The 17,105-nt window shown below is 43.4% G+C and overlaps 1 protein-coding gene across 2 annotated transcripts in view; it reads left to right on the forward strand.

Annotated features, from left to right (window-relative positions):
- MAPK14 (mitogen-activated protein kinase 14) overlaps nt 1–17,105 on the forward strand; it is a 67,060-nt gene that overhangs the window by 20,736 nt on the left and 29,219 nt on the right. For both annotated transcript variants that reach the window (XM_016223724.2, XM_016223725.2), the window contains exons 2-5: nt 2,370–2,499; nt 9,126–9,184; nt 16,132–16,243; nt 17,064–17,093. In XM_016223724.2, the coding sequence (XP_016079210.1) occupies nt 2,370–2,499; nt 9,126–9,184; nt 16,132–16,243; nt 17,064–17,093 (331 nt within the window). The remainder of the gene's footprint in view (nt 1–2,369; nt 2,500–9,125; nt 9,185–16,131; nt 16,244–17,063; nt 17,094–17,105) is intronic.

Genomic DNA, 17,105 nt, shown 5'->3' on the forward strand with positions numbered 1-17,105 from the left:
GTTTCTGTTTTCTCAATGAAGGCAGGGGCTCCTCCTGAGGAAGGGGGGTGAACCGGAGGTTTGAGGAGACAGAGACGGTGTCCAATGAGGACTCTGAGCAGGAAAATCAGCTTAAAGGAAAACCTGGCAGTAGGAGGCTAAGGTCAGAAATTAAGAGTGAAACCGGTCCCTGTGGTTGTGCTTTCTTTTTCCCCCTTCAGCCACAGTTCTTAGGGTCAGATACGGAGAATTAAGCAGTTGAGATCTCCCAGAGTTGGACTTTATCTAGGCGAGTGTGAGAGAGAGGGAGAGACAGAGCAACGGAGAAGAGAGCGTGGAGAAGTGGGCAGGCAGGGAGATGGGGACCGGAGAGGGCCGCAGGATGGGAACAAGCAGTGAGGAGGTCAGTGAATTACGGGCCCGGCACCAGTAAACGAAAACTAAAAGGCCCAGGTTTGTGATGGGAACCCAGCGCGCGGTGGTTCTCGGTGGTGCTAGAGGTCTAGAGGTCGAGCGGGACCACGGAGGCGGCCGAGTGAGGTGGAGTTTCCTGGAGCGGTCAGGAAACGGAGAGGCCAGGGTGTTGGATGTGCCCTCCACCTGGACGTTGAAGTTGCCAAGAACGATGACAGAAGTTGGGAGGGGAGAGCGACTTTGAGATAGGAGCTAACTTTTCAATGAAGGATGGAAAATTCCAGGTCAGCGGGGAACAGCAGCAGAGGGAGGGAGGGTTGTGAGCGGGGACTTTTATAAACAGGGGGAGCGTTGGGGCCTGGCAGTGGTAATGCCTGGCAAGGCGGGCACCTACCCCCACAGCTAGCCCGGAGGTCCCTGGGAGGCGAGGGAAAGGGGCCCCTCTGAATGCCAGGCTGTCAGAGACGCAGTGTCTTCAAGGTACAGCTTAGTGTCAGGTAAAGCGGAGAGAGGAAGGGAAGGTTCGGGAAGGCGGCTGAAGGTGTGCAGGAGTCTCTCGGACAGGACATCGAGTAAGGATTTGGGGTGAAGGTGGGGGGCCTCTGGAGCAGTCCAGAGCCGTATGGGAAACGGAGTTTGGTGACAATAGATGATCTGAAAGCCTTGGACGCCCGTTAGAGACTGACATGAACAGGAGGCTGAGGCAGGATGGGATGAGCCAAGTCTCTAAAAATACTTCGCGTGCACACTGAGTGTGTGCTGCAGATGCCCGCGATGGGCCTCCGCCGGCCCCCTGACCTCTCTCCTGCCCCCCCGCCCCGTGCTGCGGGCCGGCGCTCCCGCCTCTGCCCCGGGTCTTCTCCCGGTTTCTTTCCCTTCGTTTCACTTGCTCTTCTGAGAGGCCGCGAGCAAAGTGGCTCATAGCAGGAGCCCCGGTTCCAGGCCTCTCCTGCGGCTTTCCAGCTCTGCGATGGCGGGCAACTTACGGAGCCTCTCCGGGCCTCCGTTTCCTCGTAGTAAATGGGGAAATGATAATAGTACTTGCTTCAGAGGGATGTTGGGGATTAAAAGAGTAACTTTTAAAAATTAATCTGAAAAGCTTCGAACAGTTACTGGTATGCAGTGAAGACTCAGCACGTGTTAATACCATTTTTTTTTTCATTCTTAAAGCTCGTTTTCCCCTATTTCTTTACACGGTTGCTACTTACATTCCGTTGTCCCAGCTTCCTCAGACATCCTGGCGAAAGGAGCGTGACTGCTGGTTTTCTTAACTCTGTATCCCATTACCCTGTTTTATTTAGTCAAAGCATTCACCGCTGTTTGAAATTACTTTATGACTCTGCTCTTCCCCTGCCCCCCCCAGGCAGGGACTTGTTGACTGGTTCCCTACCGTGGCTCAGCTTCTAAAAAGTGTCAGATACTTGAAAGGTGCTCAAGAAATGTTTGTACCGACTTGTCCTGAAAACACGGTGGTTTCCAAGGCCTCTGCTCTGATCAGGCAGCATATGGTGGCAGAGGGACAGTCAGACTTAGGCGAAGAGGACAGACGGAAGCTAGGTCTTTGTATATCAATCTGTTGGCTTCTCTAGATCAGGTGGCCTCCTTTTTTGAGCTGTTGGGACACAGCCACATCCATTTTTAAATTTATTACCTGGCTGCTTTTCAGCTAGAACCACACATTTGAGTAGTTGTGACAGAGACCCTAAGTCTCACAAAGTCCAAAATACTGTCCGGCCCTTCACGGAAAAGTTTGCTGGCCTCTGATTTAGATGACAAGAAGGAAACACCAAATATAACAACAGGAGTTTTGTTTGGGTAATGGAATTACAGGCCATTTTAGTTTTCATCTGTATACTTTCTTGGTATTTTTGTTATAGACCCATTTAATTTGGAAATGAAATAGCCTTGCAAGTGCTAATTTTGAAGTATTTAGAGCAGATTTAATGATGGATTTTTTTGTTTGCTTATTTCCTTAGTGCTGCTTTTGACACGAAGACCGGTTTGCGTGTGGCGGTGAAGAAGCTCTCCAGGCCGTTTCAGTCCATCATCCACGCCAAGAGGACCTACCGAGAGCTGCGGCTACTCAAGCATATGAAACATGAAAACGTAAGCTCTTTACTCAAGGGAGGATGAATTCTGCTCTGAATGGACTAGAAAAAACTTGTTTTAATTACCGCAGATGGAAATGCATGCGAGTGCGGGAGGGCGCCCGACTTTGGACTGCGGGTCTTATCCTGGGTGGTAGTGGTCACGGCCTGATGTCAGGTAGCTACCCAAGGCCGTGGGATGAAACTGGTGTGTCTTCCTGGAGTTTGAGTTTTACTCAAAGACTTTTAGAAGGAAAACATAAAAGATTTTTTAAATAAAAGGATAGAAGGATATATTATGAGGTAGAGCAGTTTATAAGGATTTGTTGTTGTTAATCTTCTCCTGAGGTCCCCCCCATTGCTTTTCAGAGAGAATAGAAGGGAGGGAGGGAGAGACAGACAGACATTGATGTGAGAGAGACATGTCAACTGGTTGCCTCCTGCACACGCCCCGACGGTGGGGGGGGGAAGGGAGTGAACCTGCAGCCATGGTGCATGCCCTTGACTGGGAATTGAACCCTCGACCCTTCAGGGTGTGGACCTTTGCTCTAACCACTGAGCAGCTCCAGCCAGGGCCTTAAGGATTTTTAGAAGAAAATATTACAAAGAAATTTTGTATTCTTTACCAGGTTTACTTGAGGTTATCTTATCAGAATATGGGAGCCCATGCCTATCTTGTGTTACTGCGGATGATTTCAGCGGAAGCGTTTGAGGAAGAATGCCTTAGGCTCACTGAAAGTTCTAGCAGAGATGACTCTTATTTGATGTACAATTTAACATTATAATTTTTCTTTTTAATCTGCAAAAACAGCTTTACGAGATTTGGGTATTTTAACAAATGTGACAGGCATTGTTTAAATTAAATAACGTTTTCTTTCCTATCAATTTGGAAACTTGAGAACAGCGCCATCCTGCAATGCAGTGCTTAAAAGTTCTAATATAGTAAATAAATGGGTGCAATTGGAATATTAACTGAAAGTGAAAAAACAGGGGACTGAGATTCCTGTATTTTTGCTATGTGAAAGGAACTGTAAATTTTGTAGCATTGTAGAAACAATGACCATAGAGATTTTAGAGTCCTTTGACACTATTGATTGTTAGCGTAGAAAAAAAATTCAAAATCTAAATTTATTACTTGGCTATTCAGACTTTTTCTGTTTTAACAATTGAACTTCTTTTGTCAATTTTAAGAAAAGAACCACCAATAAGTGATAGTTTATTAATAATACGTTTGTTTCACAAAGTACAAATTTCTTCTACATTGGGAGTGTTGAGACTTAAATTCAGAATTGGATTATGGATGCTGTTATAATTTTTCCTAGGTACAATAATTATAATTATTAATTTATAATTTATAATTACTCCCAGGTATAACTTTATAGGAACATCCATGTGCAAACCTGAGTTTTTTTAAATTTCAGTGCAGAGCTGCAGCCTTTCTAATCAGTGACATGTTTACAAGGAGTTGAGAAGCTGGCAAGAGAAGCTTCAATCCAAGGTCTGCATAAAATCAAGGTGGCCTGGCAGCTTCACTGATAGGTTTACACTGGGTTTTTAACATAGTTAAATGTAGCATTGTAGAAACATTGTATATGCCGTTTTCATTACACGTTAATAAATGTGACAGAGACATTGTCATAGCTTTTTAAATATAAGGAATACTTTGAAAATGGAATGCACGCTGAACATAAATAGAACCCCAAAAGACCTCCAGGAGACCCCAGGACCGCACACTAATTTAAGAACATCTGGTTTACCAGCACTATACTTTATCATTTTGCTTTTCTTTGTAGACAAATCAGGCCATTGTTTAGGGCACAAATTATTTTGGGTTATCTGAACCTATGCCTTGGCTTTTCTCGTGATCATAAGCAACAACCTTATTTAGTTTTTTATGTGTTAATTTTCTGTAATGAGATAATTTGAAGTGTGTCATGGTATTGGGCTGGTTACATTTGGGCCATTTTGGGGGGGGGGGTTTGTTTTGTTTTGTTTTTAAATGTATCTTTATTGATTTCAGAAAGAGAAAAGGAGAGGGAGAGAGAGAGAGAAGCATCAATGATGAGAGAGTCATTGACCGGCTGCCTCCTGCACGCCCCCGACTGGGGATTGAGCCCGCAACCCGGGCCCGTGTCCTGACCGGGAATCGAACCCCGATCGCCCGGATCCTAGGTCGATGCTCAACCACTGAGCCACGCCTGGCCGGGCTGGGCCATTCTGTATTTGTAGAAATGAGGAGGCCACCGTGATTGATACAGTTTTTCTAATTTAGGAAAGGTTACAAGACTCCTTTTAAAAAGCGGGCTGACAGTATTAGAAACACAGGGTTTTAATTTACATAAATTACTTTATAAGCAGCTTGCTTTTTAGCAGTCCATCATTTTTATATTGAGATGTTTAGATTTTAGCAGTATCCGTGTAGAGGGTCACCTGTACTTGGGCATTGGTGATTTGTTGTTTGAACAAAAGGCGGCACATTGCTGAATGTTTCATAGTTCTCTGTTGTGTTGGCAAATGTTTGAAGGGGGACTGGGAAGAGACCAAAGACTCTGATTCAATATAGAAAAATTCCTGAATTTCAGTCTAGTCTACAAATGATTTGTTAGCATTTGGAGTGTAAAAGTAGTTTTACCTAATGAAGAGCCAGGGCTTCAACTAAGCTTATTCAAGGATTTTAAAAGGAATTCATTCCTCTCCTTCAACTTCTTAGTTTTATTTTTTGTGGTTTTTTTTAAGTGACTGTTTTGGGCCGCCGTCTAATTTTTAGGTAGCCACCAGGCCACCAAAGACAGCAGCCATAGTAACAGCTTAAAGCTCTTGAAAATTTTAAGTAAATATTGATAACAGAAGGAATTTTTAGGTGCCAGAATGCGCATGTGATCTTTACACACAAAAAAGCCTGTGACCCACAATCCATACACAGTTCCTCTTAAGCTGTTCCTTCCACTAGTGACAGCGAGTGACAGGCATACGTCTATCAGGTGGGTGACACGCTGGGGGATGTTTTCTGTGACTGTAAGTTACTCTGGCCAGAGTCAGCGGACTCCTTGATTGAACGTGGCCACCTTGGTCTCCCTGACTCCTGCCCTCAGGAAGGATGAAGGGGGAGCGGCCTGCCGGCTGTACCCTTTTGCTCTCTGGGTAGCGACTGCAACGACTGCCCAGCTAAGGACCTGGAGGCTGGTACGGTTTGAAATTTAGAAATGATTAAGGGAATCCTTTCATAAATCTTATTCAGGAGCCTTAGATTTAACTTTACCAAGTGGTGGTTTTGCGTGCTTGTGTTAAATACAGTAGATATTGTCTTTGGCTGATTACTGAGTTAAAGTGTTTCTTTTTTTAAGTGTGTGCTAATTTAATATAAATGCATTACTTCTGTCTGTCAGCTTTTGGATCATTGTAGGGCGATGAGAAATATTTGCTAATTATTTGCATTGTAAAGTCTTTTTAAAAAATTTGAATCCTGGGCTACTTTTAGGTTTCGTATAATGGCACAAAGAGTAAGAAAATAGGCCAAAATATGATGAATTAAAAGGAAATTTCCATTTAAGAAATGAGAGATAAGTAGATATGGAATATTCCTAAAATGTTCGCCAGATCTATTTTAATGCTGAGAAACATTTTTTACAGTATTTTCCTTATGATTAACACTCAAAAATATGATTAATAGAGAAGGGATATTTTGTAAAGGCCCACAAAAAAATTAAAAATACTTTGATATAACATGGACAGTTTTTATCTCATAAAATTTGTCTCATTTAAGGAAATTAAAATTTGACAGGGCATTTACTAATATGCTTGGCTCTACTTTTTCCAGATTAGTTCATTGTACTTCTTGCAGCCATGCTTTTTAATCATTTGAATAATTTAGTTTTGTATCTCAAATTTTATTACTGGAAGTAGCTGCTTCAAAAAGTTTCTTTCCGTGATTTGTATTTTGTAATTATTTTTAAAACTATAAGGCTGTGATCGCCACTAAACTGCCCCACAATACTATGAAGATAAGCAGTGATATTCCCATTTCCTTCATGTGAGGAAAATGAGACTCAGAGAAGATAATTTTCGTTCACTTATTTGACAAATATTGATTGGAAATGCGTATACCAGGCACTGTTCCAAGTGCCGGGGTGATTGGAAGGAAGAAGACAAGCTTGTGGATCCTAGAAATCGCAAAACTCATTGTGGGATCCAAACTTACGGTTGTTTGATTCCCAAATGCCTGTTGTGTTTTCAGGTTGAAATTGGAGCTTTTATTTGAAAATGATTGGACTTGTTTTACTGTCCTTGAGGTAACTGTTGCATGAATAATCCCTGTGTAAATCTGATCTCTAGGGGGTTCCTTTTATTTTGACCTGAGGGTGATTTTTCACAGTCACAGATGAAATTTTGGCTCAGCGGTTAGAGCGTCGATCCTCAGACTAAGGGTCCCGGGTTTGATTCTGGCCGAGGGCACGTACCTGGGTTGCGGGCTCGATCCCTGGCCCCAGTTGGGGCACGTGTGGGAGGCAACCAATTTGTGTGTCTCTCACATCGATGTCTCTCTCTCCCCCTTCCACTCTCTGAAAAGCAGTGGAAAAAATACCCTTGGGTGTGGATTAAAAAACAAAAGAGAAAGAAATCGTGTAAAATAATGCAAATTGTTTTAAACTTTTTTTGTATTGAGATGGGACATCCCAGATAAAAAGAATCAGTGGTAAGCCCAGCCCGCGTGGCTTCACCTACAATCCAGCAGATCGGGGTTCGATTCCCGGTCAGGGCACAGGCCCGGGTTGCGGCCTCGATCCCCAGCAGGGGGCGTGCAGGAGGCAGCCGATCAGTGACTCTCATCATTGATGTTTCTCTCTCTCCCCCTCTCCCTTCCTCTCTCTCACATCAGTAAAGACATATTAAAAAAAGAATCAGTGTTTAGGAAATGTTGGAACAGGTGAATAAAATTGGCTTCTAGCTCTCAGGTACCTAAAATGCAGGTGGGGAGAGGGGAGAGAGTAATGAAAGGACCAGAGATTTTAAGGCAGGTGTGTATCGAACTCAAGGAAAACATGGAGAAGGAAAGAGAAAATGATTTCACTTAAATTTAAAGCACCGTTTAAAGCGATTAATAAGGTCACGGACACACTGTTGGTGGGGATGTAAGTTGGCCTCCCCGTTAATGGAGGGCAGTTTGATAAGATTAAGACGCTTAAATATATTGGTGTCCTTTGGTCCTGTAATTCTGTTTCTTGAAATTTGTTCTCAGGAAGAAAATACAAGATGTGCCAAATACACACACACTTACAGTGTTCCTTAAATGTCCATAGACAGGAAACTGGTTAAATTGTGGTACATAATTACAAATGATAGAGCCTGTTACTGAAAAATATTTAAGGACGCAGAGAATAGTCATATAGTAAGTGACAAGGCAGGATATAAAAGTGTATACATAGTATAACCCTGTTTAATTTATGCACATCAGGAACATCAAAGGAAATGTCTCAAAATGTTAAATTCACTTATAATGGGTGGTGCGGATACAGGTAGCTTTGGTTTTCATGTTTACAGTTATCTGGGTAAGGATCTGGCGGGAGCTGTACCTTCCCTTTGAAACAAGATGCAGAGACTTGAAAAGCTGTTCTTGAATTCCAGGGTCTTTTTTTAAAAAATGTTTGTGTATTTTCATTTTGGTTTCAGGCTGTGTGGTTAAATTGCTTTTGGATGAGTGGAGTCACGTTCTCGTGGGAGGTGCCTTTTCGTGATGATGCTTTGCCCATTGCTCTGTTTTACTCTTAGGCCCGTTTGTGTAGCTTGGTTGGCTGGAGCAGCAGGCTAAGGCCACAGGCCTGCGTCAGGTTTAGCGAAGGGAGGACGTTTCGCTTTCATTTGCTTCGTTTCCAGATGCCCTTAAACCTGGCTGAGCACACTGCTGACGGGTTCTAGTTCTTGTTGGCCTCCTCAGTGCCTAACTTTGTAGAAATGAGTGGTCTGGGTTTTAGGAGGAGGGGAGGGGAGTATATGTTGGTTAATCAGTGTAGATCTGGACCAGGAAAACTGCTCAAAGACCATGGGCTCCCGAGTACTATGTAGCTTTCCGCTTTATCCTTTTATAAAGATAGCTTTTTCATTTTTAAATAGTCTTACCTAAATACTTGATAACGGTTAAGGAAATTACCTTAATATTTGCAGTATTATAAGAATAATACCAAGAATATACTGAGAGAGCATTTGGGGATTTGAAAAATGTCAGTTTTGAAGACCATATAGTAACATGAAAATTTTCATGGAATAATTTTGCATTTAAAAAAGAAAAGCGATACTATAAATAATGATTGTGGAAGTGTGACGTGTTTCTGTTTCCTGATCAGACTGTTCGTGCATATGGTAAGTCAGGAGCCCTAACCCCCTTTGCTTCCTGATAAACTAACGGCTACACGTGACCAAATCCTAAGGAGCCGAATATTTTTAATAGTAGACTAGGTTTTTTTGAGAGGTAATATTCACGAATGAAAACAAAAACATGATATTGGTAGAAAATAAGTTATACAGTATATATATGGTTTTGTGATATTCGTGAACTCAGTGGGATTTGGAGTTAGGTTCACAGCCGTAGACCTGATGGTCACTCTAGTAAGTTCAGTATTAATTGACTGTTTGATTTTTGTTTTCTCATAGGTGATTGGTCTGTTGGACGTTTTTACACCTGCAAGGTCCCTGGAGGAATTCAATGATGTGTGAGTAAATCTTGTGCGTGAGCCTCCCTCGGCTGGAAGGGGACGACTCGCAGCCCGTTTCTGTCCCTGGACCATTTAGCAGTAGACAGACTTTAAGAGTCTGTCTCTCTATCACCCAGTCCTTCTAGGGGGTGGGATGGATACAGAAGGTGCGTGTTGTGGGTGATGAATGTAATTTCATCATTTCAGGTACATTGTACTCCATTTGGGGAGTCAGTGGGGAGTCCTTGCAAGAGTTGAGTGGAGAGGAGTGTAGGGAGTTTGAACTAAAATATTTGTCCTGAAATTGCCTGCCCCAGCACTTAAAGGGACACCTTTACATTATTACATTTACATCAAGAAGTGTAATCGAGCCCTGGCCAGTGTGTCTCCATTGCTTGGGTGTTGTCCCATATACCAGGACACATGCCCAGGTTTCGAGCTCGATCCCTGGTCAGGGGCGTGCAGGAGGCAGGCTATCCACATTTCTTTCATTCTCACATCTGTGTTTCTCCCTCTCCCTTCCTCTCTCTCTAAAAATCAATAAAAAGTCTTTTAAAAAAAAAAAAGGCAAAAAGAAAGAAAGAAATGTAATGGAGCCCTGGTTCCATATAGGTTCTCTTTTATCCCATGTCTATGGGGGAATTGGTACTAGAACTGCATGCTGATCCCGAAGCATTGGATTGCTGCACTTGGGACCAGGGGTGGGCCTTACATGTTTGGAAAGCTGATGAATAGTACCAGTTCTCCCAGTTTTTTAGCCTGGGGCCCCCCTGGAAAGCAGAGCCAAGATCCTCAGGAGCCCGTAGTGGGTGGGGGGCTAGGGAGAATGAAACAGCAAGAATCTGTTCTTTCTTCTTAAGTAGCGGCACTTATTTATTTCCAGCTTTACTGAGATCTATTTGACATACAACATTGTGTGAGTTGGGTTCTGATTATTTATAAACAAGAACCGAATTAATCTCTTAGAAGCAAATCTCAGTACTACTTTTTGGATACTTGCTGAGTGGAGTGTTGGAACACGCTCAGAGTAATCAGAAACACTAGTCTTTGCCCTGATAAAATAAAAATCTTGCCCTGGCTGGTATGGCTTAGTGGTTAAGAGCGTTGGTCTGTGGACCAAAGGGTCCCGAGTTCCATTCCCTGTTAAGGGCACTTAACCTCCGGTGCAGGTTCAATCCCTAGTCCTGGTCGAGGTGCATGCAAGAGGCAACCAGCCGATGTGTCTCTCTCACATTGATAGCCTTCTCTCTCTCTTTCCCTCCTCACCCCTAAAAGGCAATGGGAAAAATATTCTCGAGTGAGGGTTTTAAATTTTTTTTATCAGATTAAAAAAAATGTTGCTAGGGGAAATAAATTCAAAACACTTCTGTTGGTTCCCAATTCCCTGTATGACCTTGGACAAGTCACTTTGCCTCCCTGGGCCCCAGTTAAGGTCCCTGTAAAATGATGAAAATTGGGGTGGTCGACCTCTGAAGTGTTTTCAATCCCAGAGAATCTTTGAAAATAAAATGAAGAACCTAAAGTTGCCTTTAGGAGAATGTTTTGTTGTTTACTTACATTTTTCTTGATCTAGAGTTATGATGATGATTAGAAAATCTACTAACTCTTCTTATTGGGTAAATACATTGCTTTTATTCTTTGGAAATAGGCCGAGTGCTCAGGATAGGTGATGCAGGTATAGACGCAGCCTGGGAGGACAATGAGTTACTTGTACGGACGGTTATATTTGCAGTTTCCTTATCAGACGGTCTGCTGAAAGGAGGCTAGAGAGTTGGCTGGTGAAGCTCTCTGTAGATGTCTTTGCCAAAGCACAGTTGAAATCTAAATAAATTGCACACCCTTTAAGAAAATACCATTTAGTTTTTGTCTCAGATCATCAATAAGATGCCCCCTTTCTCTCAGATCAGCTGATGTAAAAAGGTAAAGAAGCTTCGAGGTCTGGCCTATAGTTGGCGAACTTCAAGAAATCTTTCCCTAATTGACTCCTTTCTAAGGCCTGGTTGGGGCTCTGTCCCGGGTGTTTTCCAGCACCTTGAGCCCCCCCCCTTTTTAAGCTCTAATCATGTTCTGTTATGATTATGTATTTGCACAGGCCTTCCTCTCATCTAAATTCCGTATCTGTCCTTTCCGCTGCTGCGTCCCCTGTGCCCACGAGTGATGCAGTTGGCGAATGGTGTCAATGGAGGGACTGACCGAGCAGATTACCTTGCGCTGTCTTGTGCATAAATGGTTTCTGACAGCTTGCCCAGTGCATTCTGTGACTCGCTTTTTTGTTTTTATTCTCTCACGTAGACTGTCTGGTAGAGTACTGAGTCTGGTTTGGTTGATGCAGGTAATGTAGAGGGCACGTTTCGGTAATCTTTGCTTCAAATGAGAATCATTTGTTGTGAAATAAGCTGGCTAAGCTGCCTGCCTGGCTGCCGAATGGTGCTTTTACCCCTTACATTAGAATAATGTGGTCTGCTTGGGCCATTCAATCCAATTCAGTAGTTAAACTGAGCGCCTGCTATCTGCCAGCTCTGTTCTAGGTACTTCAGATACTCCCGGGAACAGAAAAGAACCCTGTCCACCTTGAACACTGTACAGAGATAGCAGTAAACAGTGAGCGGATAAGAGAGGAAGTGAGGTCATATGGTAGCAGGCAGTAACCCTGCAGACAAAAAGAAAAGGTAGAGCAGAGAAGGGAAATTAGGAGTCCGAGGGTAGGGGGAGAGATGCAGTTTTAAATGAGGTGGTAAATTTTGAAGCAGAAATTTGAAGGATAGAATTAGACTCATGGATGTCTGGTGGGAGAGCATTTCAGGCAGAAGGAACGGCCAGTGCAAAGGTCCTGTGGCGGAAGGCTGCATGTTGTATCGGAATTGCAGCAAGGGGGCCTGTGTGGCTGGAGTAAGGCTAGTGTGGAGCTGAGCGAGAGCAGGGGAGAGAAGCAGATGATGAAGTGAGAGCGATAATCGGGGGCAGGGTGCTGGATTCTGTAGGGCTTTCTCTGCAATTGAAGGGATTTTTGCCTTTTGATGAAAGGAGGGGCATGCTGTAGTAAGTCCCAAGGATCGTTGAATGTAGGTATTTCAAAGGCTTGTGGTTACAAGTTGTCAATCCTTGTGATTATTTTAAATACAGAAATGTTTCTTCATTTTCATAATTCCTTTATCAGATAGGGCCGACAGTAGGAGAGATGCCAGTCTGTAGATATGAAAGAGATTTTTTTCTACACAGGCTCTTTCCCACCGTATTATGCTTCGAAAACAAAGGTGGTAGGGCAGGAGTCTTGACAGCTGGGTGCTACCCAAAAAGTGCCCAATAAACGAAGCCCTAGAATAGGGTGCTGTCTACAGTACTGAAAATCCCTTACCGTAGGCATTTGCCTTTTACTTATGAGTGACTTTAAGAAATGGTGGTTTATGTTCTTTCTTGTTTGATTAAGGTTAAAGGAGCTCATTTTCACAAGATAAGTGAAAAACAAAGTTTGTATCAGCCCATGACAATCACCTTTCCCACCTGAAGTCCTACGCATTTAACTCCTTTTTGAAGACGGGAGAACTAGATAGCTATTCGACTGTTCTCAGGGCAAGCCTTCATTAATCTGTCTGAGAGGTCATGAACACACACAACAGGAGGCATGCCTTTACAAAAATGTAATTAAATCGCCTTCCGGAAACAAATAATACAGAAACTGCGGCTGTCTATTATGCTCCTTTGGAACTGATTATTTAAAATGGGCTCATCTGCGCTTTCCCCCCACTCCCTAGTTCACTGCTTTTAAAAGTTCAGTAACATTTGTACGGTGCTTGCTTTTGTCTGCCGTTGAAAGATTTATTTTGGAAACCTTTCTATATGCGATGAGTTGGAATTTGACAGCCGGTTGTCATGGATTAGTCTTTGAGCTTCGTGGAAACAGCACACAGTGATTTGTTAGTTCCCGCAAAACACTTCTGCCAGGAATAATGCTTTTCAGTTTAATTGCAGGCTGGCAGCAGTGCCGGATGGTTATTACTGTGTAGACTGATTGGTCTTTTATACTTACGTAGTGTTCAGACAGAGTCACCCTCCGCCTGGAAATTTGACTGATAGACTGGATGTGGTCTCTTATGGGGAGAGGGCTTTAGGGGATCACACAGTGGCGAAATATTCTAACTAAAAACGTATTCGCGCTCTCTCTGTGCACTCCGTGGTCTGCCGGCTGTATAGGATTCCTTGTCACTGATAACCATGGAAACCCAATAGTTATACTTGAAATTACTGTGATTGCATCGGTAATAGTGCTTAACACTTTTGTGAACTAGCAGACGTGTTAGAGGGTTATTTTTAGGTTTCATTTCAAGACAAATTGAGACGGATTCTAGGTAGAATCGCCCAAAGCAATGTTTCCATTGTTTACCTTTTCTCCTTAAAATTATTTTTAAAGGTTGAGAAAATACTACTTGCTACCAGAAAACATAATTATTTACGAAGTAGCCTTGTATGGCAGAAATTGGGCTCGTTTGTCATAATTGGTGTTATGGGCATGGCAGCCACAGCCCAGGTTTTCTGGGGGAGGTTCTGACCTCAAAATATTAACCAGTGATTCATAGTTTTCTCGTATTTGTCAGATTATGTGTTAATTTGGGATTAAAAAAATACAGTGGCTGACTAGGATGGAATATTCATCCTGTTTTGTTAACCCTCAATCGAGGATATTTTTTCCATTGGTTTTTAGAGAGAGTGGAATGGAGGGAGGGAGGGAAGGGAAGAGAGGGAGAGAGGAGAGACACATCGATGGGGTGCTTCCCACACCCCCCGAACTGGGCTGGGGATCAGACCTGCAACCCAGGTACATGCCCTTGACTGGGAATTGGGCCCACGACCCTTCAGTGCGCAGGCCAACGCTCTAACCGCTGGGCACACTGGCCAGGGCTATCAAATATTTATTTTTTAAGATCACTCTCTCAGCTTAAATTTTACATCAGCTGGAAGAATTTGGAGGCAGTGTGTGCTGTAATTTAATTAAGATCACGGTCTCTGGGATCAGACAGTTTTGGATGCAACCCCTGACATTACCGTTCTTTTAACCTTGAGCGAGTTGTGTGTTCTTGTTCTGCCTTGGTTTCCTCATCAATGAAATGGGAATACTAACGGGACTTACCTCACAGAGTTGTCGGAAGGGTGCAGGAGACGTGGGCATAATAAACAGTGCCTGGCGCAGAGCGAGCGCGACCTGCCTTTGGTGATACTGTGCTGAGCTTGGAACGGCTCTTAAATAAGAACTACCTTTATGAGGACATTTCAGAAAGTCCAGTTGTTACTTCATATTACATTTAGAGCCCATCCTCTCCTCAAGGCAGTATAAACATGCAAGTTTTAAAAATATGAAATGCTAAAAATCTTACCTTAAGGTCACGTCTAAGATAACTCCTTTTGATCTTAGTGGAATTGGGAACAGACCATAGCAGCTCAATAGGGAAATTAGGAAACAGCAAAAAATAAAAATAAAAAAAAATTCATTCCTCTTTGAGGAAAGAAATTAATAAATATAGAGGTGTGTATATAAAGAGAAGTCATACACATATTTATCCGTATAATACATTATAGTAGATTTAAGTTTACTGGCCTGGTTTCTTTCCCCCCAATTTTATTTTTTAAAAAGAAACAAACGAAATGAAATTAACGTTCTTTAAAGCGGAACTAGTCTACATTATCTTCAGTGTCAGGAATGGAAAATGATTCTTACACAGTAGATAAAACCTAACCTGCCCTGGCCGGTTTGGCTCAGTGGTTAGAGCGTCGGCCCGCGGACTGAAGGGCCTCAGGTTCGATTCGAGCCAGGGGCACGTGCCTCGGCTGCAGGCTCGATCCCCGGCCCTGCGGGGCCCACTCCGGAGGCACCCAGCAGTGGGTCTCCCTCACTCCAGTGTCCCCTCTTCCTCTGTCTCCCTCCACTCTTTCTGAAAAGCAATGGAAAAAAAAAACAATAACAGAAAAAAAACCCTAACCTAATTTTTAAAAATTCAGCCTCTTCCGTGCCGATGTGGTTTTCGTGCTCGCATCCCCGTGTGGCGCGGTGAGGAGAGGGTGAGGCACTGCGCTGGAGGGGCTGTAGCCAACCTGCTGGACTCGACCGCGTCATCCTGAGTTACCGTGCCGAACGGGATTAATCGCTCCCCGCCCTGGGCAGAGCCCCTGGAGGGCCTCCCTCCTCCCTGATGAAGTGCCTCCCGCCTCCCTTTAAAGTGAATGCGGGAATGTCCTCGGGGAGCAGGGTCCTTTACCCGTCACGTCTCAAAAAAAGAGGAGTTGTAATTTGAAAATTTAAAGATACCCCAATTTTTTTTATTTTTTTATTTTATTTTATTTATTTATTTATTTTTTAAATATCTCTTTATTGATTTCAGAGAGAGGAAAGGAGAGGGAGAGAGAGAGAGACAGAAACATCAATGATAAGAGAGTCATTGATTGAGCCCGCAACCCAGGCATGTGCCCTGACCGGGAATCGAACCCTGATCGCCTGGATCCTAGGTCGACGCTCAACCGCTGAGCCACGCCCGGCTGGGCAAGATACCCCTATTTTAGAACCTGCAACTGGGAGGGTTTATAATGAGGTGAAAGTGAGGCAATGGTGCATTTAAGACACGAGATACTTTGTTACGGCCGTGCGTTTAGTTATATTGTATGTTTCCCCTACAAGGAGAACATTTTTAAATCAAAGTGATCCTAATGTGTCACTCTCATACCCATGCTTGTCCTTTCCTCTTTCTTTGGAGAACCTAGGAAAAGATACGTCAGGTGGGAACGAGTATAAAGTTTTTAGAAAAAGGGATGACAGGAGATAAATGTAGAAGAGTGGCGTTGAAAAAGAGCCCCCGTGAGACGTCACGAAGCCTTTAGCTGTCACTGTGGTACTTACTGGGCGGCCTTTCCTTGCAAAGATAAGATAAGAACTTCCCTCCGATCTCTGGATTATTGGTCAACTCTCCGTTAATTTCTAGGTATCTGGTGACCCATCTCATGGGGGCAGATCTGAACAACATTGTGAAATGCCAGAAGCTGACGGATGACCATGTTCAGTTCCTTATCTACCAGATTCTCCGAGGTCTCAAGGTACACACAGTATTCGTAATAATTTTGACACATGAAATTCTCCCTCTCCTTCTCTCTCTTCTGTTTAGGGCTTAAGGGGGGAAAAAAAGGCAAAAAACTTTCCTTATGGAAAATTTCGAACACTCCCCAAATCACTAGTACTATATAGTATAAGGAACCCCTGTGTTTACTCACTGACCGCAGTGACCAGCACGTGGCCAGTCTCGTTTCTCTCGTGCTCCCCACCTGGGGTTGCGGGAAGGCAAGTCGAGGCGTCATCCCGGTCCACCCACAGGTCCGTCAGGATGCGTGTTGGAGCAGAGCGCTCCACGACGACACCTCAGCAGTAATAATAATTTCCTGGTATAATCTAATATCTGGTCAGAGTCATGTTGAAACTTTATAAACATCCTCAAGGAGGCTCCTTTATTTGTGGGAGGGGCGGATAAACTCTTTAAAATTAAACCACTTTTGCAAATGGGATACCTGTAATACTCCCAACAATAAAGATAAATTTAAAAAGTTAAAAAAAAAAAAAAAATTAAACCGCTTTTGCTAGTTAGCCACTTTGAATCCTTATGGAGCTCCAGAGAACTAACTAGAAAATAGACTGAAAGCTCGCTCACTCGTACTTCAGCTCTGAGCAGAGGTGATGGTATGGAAATCACAGTTATGATAAATGTGTAGGCTACTAAGAATCACCTGTTCTGGGTTCTAATCCCGTCGTTGACACTGGCAGTATTTACTGATTCACAAAAACGCACCTCGATTCGGTCATGTAATGTGGCCGCAGGAGGTTGGCGAGGACTTTTCATTTAACCGACTTTTTTCTATTTCACAGTATATACATTCAGCCGACATAATTCACAGGGTACGTCTTGTG

Source organism: Miniopterus natalensis, chromosome 5 (genome assembly GCF_054644295.1).
Source record: "Miniopterus natalensis isolate mMinNat1 chromosome 5, mMinNat1.hap1, whole genome shotgun sequence".
Lineage (NCBI taxonomy): Eukaryota > Metazoa > Chordata > Mammalia > Chiroptera > Miniopteridae > Miniopterus > Miniopterus natalensis.